At 39.3% G+C, this 14,105-nt stretch overlaps 1 protein-coding gene across 3 annotated transcripts in view; it reads left to right on the top strand.

Annotated features, from left to right (window-relative positions):
• trps1 (trichorhinophalangeal syndrome I) overlaps positions 1-14,105 on the top strand; it is a 249,010-nt gene that overhangs the window by 107,925 nt on the left and 126,980 nt on the right. For 2 of the 3 annotated variants that reach the window (XM_062056517.1, XM_062056515.1), the window contains exons 3-4: positions 10,648-11,331; positions 11,923-12,038. In XM_062056517.1, the coding sequence (XP_061912501.1) occupies positions 10,648-11,331; positions 11,923-12,038 (800 nt within the window). The remainder of the gene's footprint in view (positions 1-10,647; positions 11,332-11,922; positions 12,039-14,105) is intronic. The other variant, XM_062056518.1, reaches the window with a different exon arrangement.

Genomic DNA, 14,105 nt, shown 5'->3' with positions numbered 1-14,105 from the left:
ACAAAAATATTGTCATTCCGTATGTATCACGTCTATCTGAGAAACTCAGAATAATGTCTAACCAAGAAAACATCCCAGTACACTTCAAACCAGGCAACACCCTGAGACAGAGATGAGTCCATCCTAAAGACCGTACACCCCACAACTACAAACACAATCTGGTGTATGCTATCCACTGTAAGGATGAATGCACTGAATCATATATTGGAGAAACAAAACAACCACTTATCCGACACATGGCACAGAATAGACGGGCAAACTCTTCAGGCCAAGACTCAGCTGTTTACCTGCACCTCAGGGAGAAACAGCACTCTTTGAGAACAAAAATGTACATATTCTGGACAGGAAGGACAGATGGTATGAAAGAGGAGTGAGGGAAGCCATCTATGTCAAGGTTGAAAAGCCATCCCTGAACAGAGGAGGTGGTCTGCGACACCACTTGTCTTCCACATACATCACTGTCCTTTCAACCATTCCTAAAATACTCTGCTATTTAGCCTCCAACAAATATCAAGAGTTAGAAACGTTCTGGTCACAGATGCTCCTTTTGTGCCATGTGTTTACAACTGAATGGTATGCTAAGGTGGGTGATTCAGACTGTTTTGGACGGTTAGTGGTCGATCCACAGCGGTGTAGTAAAAATGCCAAAACGAGTCCTTGAAACCTAATTGTAACCGTGGAGTCTGAAAATCTGGGTGTGGCTGCATGTAATTTGCATTGTCCTGGAAGAACACGTTATACAATGGCTGCACAAGACGCTGATTAATTCGTTAGGCAGGAAGGTAGGTAGCCCAACCATGCGGCTGCCTTCATTTACTGTAGTTTTAAATCTAATTCATAAACAATGGTGTGTTTAAACAATTTTAGCACAATCTGTTCAGGCGGCAGATGAGTTTTACAATGCCAACGAAGTTGATGTGGGATCATGGACTTGACAGTTAATTTACAGATTATCAATAAGTTATACCAAATAAGAGTTGCAAACCCCTTAAAATACAGCTTGCCCCCCTCAACTAGTCCTCCAATAACAAGCGCTTGTGTTCGAGTTCTATTACTTGGCTCAATTCCATCGATTTGTTTGTTTTGTGTGACAGATTAATTGAGAGATGGACCGATACAGAGTGGTGATGAAGGTGTGCTTACAAAGGAGTGGGAAACAAGCAATTTAGAGGTTGGACGGGTTTGTACGCAGCCAAAGAAGAGGGAGGCTAAGTCCTTGAAACCCTCTGATTTTATCTATGACGGCCTTGGTACAATGGAGTCTGATTATCTAGGCGTTTCCGCATGTAATTAGCATGTACCTGTAAGAGAACAAGTTATGTGACGGCTACAAAATAGGTGAATTAGTTTATACGCTGACCAAAATTCAGCCTGACCAAATTGTTGCCAAACTTGGACGTTGAGTTCCAATGGCGTAAGAATGAAGAATGTTTTCTTTAATTCTGTCTTAAAAGAACAAAGAGCAAACACAACACAAACTCAGCCCCTTTAGACGGCAGTTTAAATTCCACTACGTCTACAAATACGCTACAGATGACAAATACAGCATGCCCCTGGACTAGTGTCTTCCAGTAACAAGCGATCAGCATACATCCTCTACAGCAGGCCGATTCAACTTTCGGCCCGCGGGCCACATCTGGCCCACCAAAGCTTTTAATTTGGCCCGCCGAACAACACCCACATTGGTTTGATGAAACCTTTCAAAACAGGGTTGCTCATGTATGCAGTACTGCCGTGACCCCGCAGGGGGCAACTGCAAAACATGTGTGTCACAATGACACAGCAGTGGGTGAAGAGAAGAAGATGGCACTATCGACCTTAAAAATCTAAATAAATCGCGAACTTCAGACTTTTAACAGCGAATGGTCAACAAAGTATGAATGTATTGAAATTCCTGATTTTGTGATGTCTTTTGTATTCGTTGTCGTGTTCTTTTTGACTGTTTAATAACTCTGGCGATCAAAATTGGTTATTAAATGTAGCCCTGAATTTGACCAGCAGAGAGCATTAAGCTACACCTTCAGTGTTTCCCATAAACTGCCAAGATACCTGTGGCGGTGGGGGCGTGGCTATGGGCGTAGTCACCATGACATCATCGAGTAATTTGCATAATTTACTACAATGATATGATTTCCTCTAAAAAGGCTCAAAAATTGTATAGTTACTAATTAATAATAACAGTTTTGTTTTAAACGTCCTTCCATCTATCCATCCATCCATTTTACAATATAATTACAACACTTTATGTACATATTTATATACAGATTTGAACAATAAGTTATTCACTGAAATATATTTATTAATTGTGGTTCTTACAAAAAATATATCTTATAAAATATAAAAGCTAAAATGTCTCTTAAAGCTCTGTCTCTTTAATTAGTGCATACTAAATAATTTAACTTTAGCCTACTACTACAACCATATTATTTACCAGCAACATAAAGTAAAACAGAGGCAGAGGTGTCCTGCCACAGTCAGTCAACCTCCTCCTCCTCTTCCTCCTCCTGCTGCTGCTGAACAGGTCGCACTGGAGCTAGTCTCGCTCGCCAGACCCTCCTCCAGAGAAGAGGGAGACACTGGAGCTAATAAAAGCTGAACGCGCTAATCGGCCGCGATCGCGATCGCGATCATCACACACACGCGGTCCCATACAGCACCTACACAACACTGCTGGCGCATCTTCTTGCTCCGACTCTTTCACTCGCCATGCTCACAAAGTCGCGTTAGTTAGTCTGTATTAAAAGAGAAGCTTCAGGTGTGTATTGCTGGACAGAAAAGGAGCGCTGCCACCACTCGTTGTCATCCAGATAAGGTGCATTGGCTCGGCTCGGCTTGCCTCGCCTCGCCTCTTTTTGTTAGTTTTTACTTGAAACTATACTACAATATTTTACAAAAGTAACAAATAAACAGAAAACTTGAACTTGAACTTGTTTGCCAAGACGTCTTACCCTCGTATTTTGATCCGGTCGGTCCGTTCTTCTTTTACTTCGTCGTCGTAGTCTTCTTTCTTCTTCTTCTGGCCCACAACGTGAATTAAGTGCTATTGGCGGAGTTACAATGCATTGTAGGCTACCGCCACCTATTGCACCGGAATTGTAACTACAAGCTACATTCACAGACAGAGTCCCATTGCTTTTCTGAGCGGTCGAGCGAGTCAAAAGCCGAACAATCTATTTGTGGCGGACGTAATTCTTTCGTGGCGGGCCGCCACAAATAAATGAATGTGTGGGAAACACTGACCTTAGGTTTAATTGTGTTAAACCACATACAATATGTGCAATGTTTGCTGTGTCTATTTAACACTAAACCTTCTATTTTATTTATGTAACATACACAATGGACATTATTTATGTAAAAAATACACAATTGATGTTATACTCTTATAATCTAAAACCTAAATAAATGAAGACGTATAAACAAATACAACTGAGGAATGATTCAGAAGAAGGAACATCAATCATCAACAAATTTTAGTCTCTGTTTCTTCATGCTGTTAAATATCTGTCAGGCTGCACACGCTGGAAAGTGCAGTGATGTGTTTACTTTAAGTAAACACAGTCTCTAAGGAATATAACCTGCGGAGGGACTCTGACAAAACATCTTTGGGCTCTTGAAACTGCGGCCCTCTTCATTATGTAGTTGAATATCTCTGCTATACAGTATATATAGTACAACTGCTTCCTGTAAAGGAAGTCATTATCAATATAGAAGTAATAATGTTTAAATAAGTAACTATGTCAGAATTGTACATTTGTGCAGAGCTCGCAAAGTCAAAACCGTGATATTTGTCATTTTTTTCTAGTTTGTTCCACTTTTGACTTGTCATTCAACACCCCCCAGCCTCAATCCCCCTGGCCCAAAAAGAAAAATCTGCGCTTATGTCCGTGCTTCCCTCAGCGGTCGTCTCCAAGTGATTTTCTTCAATTTTACATAATGGTCCTGCCGGCTAATTGTCGTTGATGGAAACGATTAAGCCCCACATTCATCCTACCTGTCGTATAGGGCGGCGCAGGCGGTGGGTTAGCATGTTTTTCGGGGCTGGGGGGTAATTTTAGCAAGTCAGTATGTTGTGGTGGCTTGCACCTAATTGTAGTTGATCGTAATGGTTCCAGCCTGTGCATACAGCCCTGAGCTTTCTGCAGTCCTTACCACAAGTCAAAAAGCACAACTTGTTTCATGTTGTCATAAGTTGGCATACTCCCTATGCATGCGATACTGATTGTACTCGTCCAAATAGTTGTGACTAAATTCACAGTTTTATTATCGTCATTTTTTAAGGGTGCAGATGGAAACACGATTTGGTAACTTGCGAGCTGCTTTTTTTAAGGCTTGGATTTTTTTGCGTCATAGCTTTACCACAACAATGTCGTTTTCCACTTTGTGTGTGTGCGTGTGTGTGCGTGCGAGTGCGTGCGTGTGTGTGCGTGTATGCGTGCGTGCGTGTGCGTGCGTGCACGCGCACAATTCTGACTTGGGTGTGGTGAGCATCAGATGAAATTTTCCTCTGCTCCCAGTGCCCCATTACACGCATGCGCGGGCACACAAACGCGCACACACACACACAGACGTGGTGAGTGAGTGCCAGGGTGGGTCGAGGCGTGGGCCCTGGCAGAAATAAATTACTTTATTTTATTATTAGTTTCATAGGCACAGCGCATTCGTCAGAGAACACGGTCTTATCGCTTTCTGATTTCATTTTTGTCTTTATTTAGTTTTTTCACAGTGCAACAGTTGCTCATTATGAGCAATCGACTCTCACAGGCTGCTGTTATCCAATGTGTGATTAATTTGAGCATTTTTACCAGGGTTACACAAAAGAAAAGATTCACATTCAAATTGTAATTCAGATTTATTCCAATTTTAAATCGGTTCATAATTTTTGAGAATCAGTAAAAAAAAGTAATTGCATTTTTTTTTTTAAAGTTGACGTGATTACTATTTTTTAATTTTACAAAAACTTACCAATTTTTATTGACATTTATTATTATTATTATTATTATTTATATTGTTGCTTTTATACATTTTTGGTTTTCCTTTTTTTAGAATAGTGTTTACTAAGTATTGTATTTGCATGACTAGGCCGGTGGTTGGCAACACCCAGGTCTAGAGCCGCATTCGGCTCTTTAGCACTGCCCTAGTGGCTCCCTGGAGCTTTTTTCAAAATTGTATGAAAATGGAAAAAGTCGGGGGAAAATTAAATGTTTTGTTTTAATATGGTTTCTGACAGAGGACAAACATGACACAAACTTTCCTAATTGTTAGAAATCCCACTGTTTATATTAAACATGCTTCACTGATGAGAGTATTTCGCGAGCGCCGTTTTGTCCTATTTATTTTGGCAGTCCTTGAACTCAACGTAGTTGTGCGGACTTCGACGACTGTTTGTTTGCACACAACTTTCTCCGACGCTGCCACAGAAAGACGGGTTTTATGCCACTCCTTCTTCGTCTCATTTTGGCCACCAAACGTTTTATCCTGTGCGTGAATGCACAAAGTTGAGCTTTGTTGATGTTATTGACTTGTGCGGAGTGCTAATCAGACATATTTTTTCAGTGCATGACTGCAAGCTAATCGATGCTAACATGCTATTTAGGCTAGCTGTATGTAAATATTGCATCATTATGCCTCGTTTGTAGGTATATTTGAGCTCATTTAATTTCCTTTACTTATGTCCTCTGTGTATCTAATTTATATTTGCATGTCTCGTGACACATGTGTAAGTAATATTGGCTGCATTTATGATGGTTGTTTGTGTGCCGTTATAGACCACCACATATGTTACCCAGCTGGCAAAGATTGTAATAAATCCATTAGAAGAAGACAGTCTGCTATTTCCTTTAACTTGGACACACACATCTATACCATTGGTTGTTCTAAGCCAGTCATTTCCAGGAGTTATCGCACCCTCTGAGAACCCTCCGTTTTAGTAATGTTTTCCAATGTTGTAAAATGTGTAGAGTAAATATTACATTTCACCATTTCCGTCAACGAAGATTTGCGTCAGCCCGCGACACAGTCATTTTGATAGTAGGCTATTATAGCTAATATAGACACTTACATCATGTGTTCCCTCATTATAACACGTATAAAAGGCTTTTAATTCATTGCGGCTCCAGACACATTTTTAAAAAAAATTTTTGGTCCAAAATGGCTCTTTCAACATTTTGGGTAGCCGACCCCTGAGCTAGGCTGATTGGCAACACACATTTGGCCCAAGTGTGTAAATGTGAGTGTGAATGGTTGTCTGTCTATCAGTGGTGGCCCTGGTAATGAGGTGGCGACTTGTCTAGGGTGTACCCTGCCTTACGTGGGAGAACAGCTGGGATAGGCTCCAGAGGGTGGAAAATGAATGTATTAATGTATTGGTATGTCTTTTCAATTGCTTAGTAAATTTCTATCCTAAGTATTGTAAAGCTGTGATTTGTTAGAGTTTGGGTTGCACTATTTTCTTTTATTAGACTGAATAACATTCTGTGATTTTTTTTTTTTCCTTTTTAATTTTCAAAATACATTTTTAAAAGCCATTTTCAAAAAGTTAACACTGTGCAAATAAGTCGTACGTCAGCAGCCAAGAGAAGCTTGTGTATTCTGTAACCTGTTTTGAAAATGTTTGGTTATATTTTATATGTTAAATGACAGATTTAGGTATCGTGTTGAATCGAGAATCGATTTGGAATGGAATCCTCACCCGAAGAATCATAATCGAATCGGATCATGTGGTCCCCAAAAATTCCCACCTCCAATTTTTTCTGGTTTTATTATTTATTTTGTCTGTGAATGTTTGATTATATCGGCCTGGTAAACACATTTAGTGTTTTTAAATAAATATGTTAATTCATTGTGTGAATTTAGTTGGTTTTAGCATTAACAAAAATGGTTTGACTCTTATTTTAAAGTCATGACAAAATAGTGTTTTTATAGTCCATTTATGGTTGAGCTTGATAATATTTGTCCTGGTCAGATTCCACTTTCAATTTTGCTTAACGTTTCGGTTCCTTCTCAGTTCTTTTATTGATACTTATTAGGAAAAAGGAGAACAAAAAAGTGGATTAGCAACAATTTAGTTTAGCTTAAAAGTAGCATGACCTTACAAATCTAACAGTGAAGTCTTAAGAGGAACATAGCATAGGTCAAAATCCATCCATCCAATTTCTACCGCTTATCCCTTTTGGGGTCACGGGGGGTGCTGCAGCCTATCTCAGCTACAATCGGGCGGAATGCGGGGTACACCCTGGACAAGTCGCCACCTCATCGCAGGGCCAACACAGCTAGACAGACAACATTCACACTCACATTCACACACTAGGGCCAATTTAGTGTTGCCAATCAACCTATCCCCAGGTGCATGTCTTTGGAAGTGGGAGGAAGCCGGAGTCCCCGGAGGGAACCCACGCAGTCACGGGGAGAACATGCAAACTCCACACAGAAAGATCCCGAGCGCAGGATCGAACCCAGGACCTTCGTATTGTGAGGCAGACGCACTAACCCCTGTTCTACCGTGCTGCCCCATAGGTCAAAATAACTTCTGTAAATAAATAGAAGAAATAAGTATTCTTCTGAAGAATTTAACAAAATAAAACATGTGGAAATTACACAGCAATATACACATTTTTTAAACTTAAGAATCTTTTGTCATCTTTCTAGAGAGTATACTGTTGAAACTCAAAATATTAGAATAGTTTGTTTCGATTTACAAGCTGAAACTATCATGTACATAACATGCCACTCAACATATTTTAAGCCCTCTTTTGATATAATTTTGATTATTATGGCTTACAGCTTATGAACACCTTGAATTAAACATTTCTGAAAATGTGGGGTCTTTAAAACTGCCAGCTATGATCATCCAAATGATAATAAAGGCTTGATATATCTCATTTTGCATGAGTTTACATCACATTTGAAGTTGAATTGCTGACATGAATGGACTTTTACAATATAATGCAATTTTATAGGCTCTACCTGTATAATGGAAATTACAGAGTAAAAATGTGGTTGCAGGAAAACTCGCAACTTTTCTTCAACTACAATTGCCCATTTTACTGTAGCACTGTGGCTAATGAGTTCAAGCTTTTGACCCCAGACTTAGTCACTGCTTGTCTGTCCTGCGTGTACTCTTCTCTGCCGCGGTGAAATAGAAGCTTGTGGCAGAGGTGAACTGGAGCTAGTACTTGCTGCTCGCATCACAGCCGGTCAGTCCGTCTTTCGTCTTGCTCATCTAAATAAGAAGGCATTCATTTCAATTTAACTAATAATAGCCCTAACATGATAGGCAATGATGAGAATGATGTTGAACTTACGGCAGATAACGTGCCAGCATAACTGCTGCTGGGATGAGATAAACGCGGTTCAAAAACACAACATTCATTTATAGGTATTGGATGCTGCATGTTCAAATGTTTCAGCGTATTGCTTGTGTGTCCTCCTCTTGACGCAATAGCAATCTTGCAATTATTACAAGTTTTGCAGTCACAATCGTCCATCCGTGTTCTACCGCTTGTCCCTCTCGGGGGTTCCGGGGGTAACTGGAGCCTAACCAACCTGTGATTAATCCAAATGTAAAAGTATGATTAATCTGAAAAAAAAAAGATTCACACTGAAAATATATGATGTCTTTTTTCCAACTTGTTATAAGCATTATAAACATTACACAAGCCTAATAAACTTAAATTGCTCATCATGCATTAGTAAGCATTTACAGTCGTAGTCAAAATTTTACATACACTTGTGAAGGACATAATGTCATGGCTGTCTTGAGTTTCCAATAATTTCTACAACTCTTATTTCTTGTGCACAGTTGGGTGTTCCAACAAGACAATGACCCCAAACACACTTCAAAAGTGGTAAAGGAATGGCTAAATCAGGCTAGAATTAAGGTTTTAGAATGGCCTTCCCAAAGTCCTGACTTAAACCCCATTGAGAACATGTGGACAATGCTGAAGAAACAAGTCCATGTATGAAAACCAACACATTTAGCTGAACTGCACCAATTTTGTCAAGAGGAGTGGTCAAAAATTCAACCAGCAGCTTGCCAGAAGCTTGTGGATGTCTACCAAAAGCGCCTTATTGCAGTGAAACTTGCCAAGGGACATGTAACCAAATATTAACATTGCTGTATGTATACTTTTGACCCAGCAGATTTGGTCACATTTTCAGTAGACCCATAATAAATTCATAAAAGAACCAAACTTCATGAATGTTTTTTTGTGACAAACAAGTATGTGCTCCAATCACTCTATCACAAAAAAACAAGAGTTGTAGAAATTATTGGAAACTCAAGACAGCCATGACATTATGTTCTTTACAAGTGTATGTCAACTTTTGACCATGACTGTATGTTATGTTTATGTTCTGTTAATGTCTGGCTTTTTGTAGCTCAATTAAATTGATCCAATTCGTGATTTATAAAATATTGTACTAGGGCTGCAACGATTAATCGATTGAATTGATTATTTGATTAGAAAAAAGTTTTGGTTAATATTTTGTTGCTTCGATTAATCTTTTAATGAGTGTAACAAATAAAAAATGACAAAACCCGGGCCGCTTGGAGTGCCCGGAACTTTAAGACTTAGACTTAAACTTACACAAACTTTAATGATCCACAAGGGAAATTGTCATACACAGTAGCTCAGTTGCAAAGGATGGAAAAGGATATTTAAAACGCTTACAAGGGCACAAAAAGAGGGAGAAAACAATAGGTAAAAAGTAGACCAAAAATAGGTGAATATATGTTCCGCACGGCCCCTGCAATAGAGCGCACATGAGAGCGGTGGTGTTTTAGTGCTGTGATCTCTGTGGCGACGACCAGCAGAGATTTAAATGTTGTTGTTTTTTTATTTGTATTAATGCACGCGTGTTTAAAAATACAATTTCACTGTTGTTGATGAAGGTTATAGCAAGCAAAGTATTTTCCCGAGAAAATGCATTGAGGCTATAAAGTGTATTTTCTCTGATTGCTCGATTAATCGAACAAATAAATCAAAAGATGACTCGATTACTTAAGCAACATTTTTTTTATTTTTTTTATTATTATTTATCTATAAACATGCAAGGGCCAGTAAATAATTTTATTTATTTGTCAATATATCTATTTTTTGTATTTAGTGTATTTTTGTGGTTGTTAAGTTATAGATATTATACGTTTTTTTTCCAGAGCGATCAATCAATCAATCAATCAATCAATGTTTATTTATATAGCCCTATATCACAAGTGTCTCAAAGGACTGCACAAGCCACAACGACATCCTCGGTACAGAGCCCACAGATCAAAGGGTTGCATTAGGGCAGCAGAAAAAAAAAAAATTGGATCATTGGATCCTCACTTTAAAAAGAAAAAAAATTATCTTAGAAGATACATAAAAGTTACTGAAAATGGTGCCACAATGACAATACTTTTAATTTTTTGTAAATGAGCTGGCAGAGGAATGGAGATGATAGAAGGGTAACATTAAAACTGGGAGAACGGGGGCGTGCAGACTGAAATAAAATGAAAGATAAGCGAAGAACACTTTTAAAAGGAAGAAAATGATTGAAAATTATTACAAAAAGTAAAAATATGGGCCTCCATCATCTATCCTCCTCATGATGGATTCTCTGTGATTGAATTTAAAAGTGTTTTCAATAACGATGACTATATTCCTTTTTCAGAAATGGTGAGGAAGAAGAATCCCCCTATCCGGAGCGTGGGAGGTGAGGAAGAAGAGGAGGAAGAGGGGAGGAGGTCGGCAGGCGAGGAAGAAGAGGACGACGGCGAGGAGGAAGGGCGAGTGGCAACGGAGGCCGACCGGATAAGTCGCCCCTCCGAACCCGAGGAGCGCGTCCGAGGAGATGAGGAGCAGGACGAGGAGGAAGGAGAAAGTGAGTGCATTTCCTCATCTCTCTCGCCCTCGTCCGTCGGCACCGAGGAGCGAGGCGGGAGGAGGGGGGGAGGCGGAGGTAGCGGGGGTGAAGGGGGCAGGACTCCGCAAGCAGGACCCAGACCTGAGAGCCAGTCAGACCCTGAGGACGTCAACAAGGCGGGCGACGAGGACGACGATGGAGACCTCACCTCCACTCGCCCCACTGCGGCACGCCTCCTCCACGCGAGGCAGGACCTGGCCGGCGAGGAGGCGACCATAGACACGCCTCCGCTCTCCTCCAGCCCCTCCCCCAAACTCCAGGACTTCAAGTGCAACGTGTGCGGTTATGGTTACTATGGCAACGACCCCGCCGACCTGGTGAAGCACTTTAGGAAGTATCACCTCGGCCTGCACAACCGCACACGGCAGGACGCTGCCCTCGACACACACATCCTGGCTCTCCACAACATGGCGCCCCCACACACACCTCTAGGTAACTCTTAGCTTGACTTGTTTTGCACCATCCTTGTGTAAAATGGTCATTATATTCCCATAGTATAGTATTTTCCAAAAATGTTAAACTTGTTGTCAGGGGTCCCACAATAGTGTCTTGTCCAAATTTGAACATTGATGCTAAAGCTAATGCTAGCTTGTGTATGTGTGTATTATGGATGTAATCAACTTTTTACATACAGTATACACTATAACTGTGTACTTATCCAACATTATAGATGCCATACATCACATACAACAACATAACATGAAGGAATGGGGTAGGACAACACACATGCTGGCAACATTAGCATAGCTATGTGAGCTAAAGTGCTAACATTATACTCACATTTTAACAGCAACAGCGAGGTTAGCCTATTTGCTAAATAAAAAAAAGTGATCAATTATGTACTTCCCATCGGCAGGTCGCCGGGCTTTGATTTAAGTTGTGTAGTGAAGCCTGGTGGATGGGTGTAAACACAGCAGGGCTTGTCAGAGGCGGTATCATGACCTTTATTTTAAGGTGGGTAGCCTGACCCCAGCTCTCATAACTCTGACCCAGCCTTCCTCTTGTGTGTTTTTGCACTCGCAGACTTCCAGGCAGGACACGGACCCAGGAACCAAGCCAAAGAGTCTGGCAAGAGCAGGTCGGAGCTCCACAATCAGCAGCACAGGACGGTGATGATGAACGGCACATATGACGTCCAGGTGAGCAGACGTTTAAAATGGAATACAGCTAGAAAGATCCAAGGATGCAGACTTAGACTTAGACAAACTTTAATGATCCACAAGGGCAATTGTTCCACACAGTAGCTCAGTTATAAAGGTTGGAAAGTGTAAGGATGGAAAGGACAATGCATGTATAAGATAGACTAAAAATTTACCGTAGTAGCAATATATATATATATATATATATATATATATATATATATATATATATATATATATATATATATATATATATATATATATATATATATATGTACATATATTATGTAAATATTACATACATGTAATATTTACATATGTGCCAGTGCCAAAATCACCAGTAACTGGTGTACTGACCATGGCATTACTGTCCTCGATTGGCCTGCCAACTCCCCTGACCTGAACTCCATAGAGAATTTGTGGGGTATTGTGAAGAAGAAGCTGAAAGACACCAGACCCAATAATGCAAATGAGCTAAAGGCCGCTATTGAAGCATCCTGGGCATCCATAAGACTTCAGCAATGCCACAGGCTGATTGCCTCCATGCCACGCCGCATTGATGCAGTAATCCGTGCAAAAGGATTCCCAACCAAGTACTGAGTGCATTAATTGACATTTTCAAATGTTTGATTTTGTTTTGCTGTTATAAATCTTTTTTTTTTACTTGGTCTGAGGAAATATTCTAATTTTTTGAGATAGGATTTTTGAGTTTTCTTAAGCTGTATGCCATAATCAGCAATATTAAAATGATAAAAGGCTTGCAATATTTCAGTTTATGTGTAATGAATCCAGAATGTGTGACATTTTCATGTTTTTAGTTGCATTACCGAAAATAAAGAACTTTATCACAATATTCTAATTTTCTGAGACAGTCCTGTATATCGGTATCGGTTGATATCGGAATCGGTAATTAAGAGTTGGACAATATCGGCAATTGACAATCAATGGGGGGGCTGACTAAATACTTTTTTGCCCCACTGTATGTATATATATATATATATATATATATATATATATATATATATATATATATATATATATATATATATATATATATATATATATATATATATATATATATATATATATATATATATATATACGGTATATATATATACGGTATATATATATATATATATATATATATATTGTGTATATATATATATATATATTGTATATATACTGTATATATACTGTATATATATATATATATATATATATATATATATATATATATATATATATATATATATATATATATATATATATATAATTTTGCCATATTTTCAGTTGTTAAAAATGAATGGTTGGATGGGTGTTGCTTATTGTACTTTCAGTATTTTTCAAGTGTCGAGAGACTTTAATGACTTTTTAATTAAAAACGACTAGCATCAAATCTAGCATCTTTTTCTGGTGTTATTATGGAATATATCCGTGTTTAGAGACTCTACTTCCGTCCCTCAATATCCCTGACAAAAGAGGCGAGTAGCAGCGAGCGTGACGTCACACTTGCTTTGCGCTGTTTCTTCACTTGAACTTTCTTTACTTAAAAGCCGCTTCTGTCCTCTCAATATCTCCTCATTTCGTAGATCGCTCTCCACGGGTATATCTCTGATATATTAACATTACTTCCAAATTGCAGACATGCTGACAGGTCTCCAGACAATGGCGTGCGTCTTGCTTACATCCAGTTTCGGCAGCACTGTTTTCGATGATCAAAGTTTTTTATCTGTTGTCGAGTTTTCGGTACATCACTAGTCAATAGTGCGCAAGTAATAGGCTAGATATATCAATTCATACTGTAATGACCTGCTGGTGGCAATGTTTTATTTATGTGGTTTTTATTCTATGTTAATGTTTCCCACGATCACGAACACACCGTCCGTGCCTGAAAGGGGATTGGCGGAGAATGAGGAAGTGTTGTTGTGTGTCTGGGGAAGCAAGGAGGCAAAAGTGTTTGTACGAGAGGTAAAATCAGTTGCAACGGTGCTGTTTGTTATCATAAGATTGGCAATAAAAATTAAAAATAGCCTCAGACTTTCTTTGACTTTTTCTGGAGGCAACAAT

Source organism: Entelurus aequoreus, linkage group LG08 (genome assembly GCF_033978785.1).
Source record: "Entelurus aequoreus isolate RoL-2023_Sb linkage group LG08, RoL_Eaeq_v1.1, whole genome shotgun sequence".
NCBI classification, from domain to species: Eukaryota; Metazoa; Chordata; class Actinopteri; order Syngnathiformes; family Syngnathidae; genus Entelurus; species Entelurus aequoreus.
Note: the sequence above shows the minus strand (reverse complement) of the source record. Positions and strands in the feature narration are given on the sequence as shown.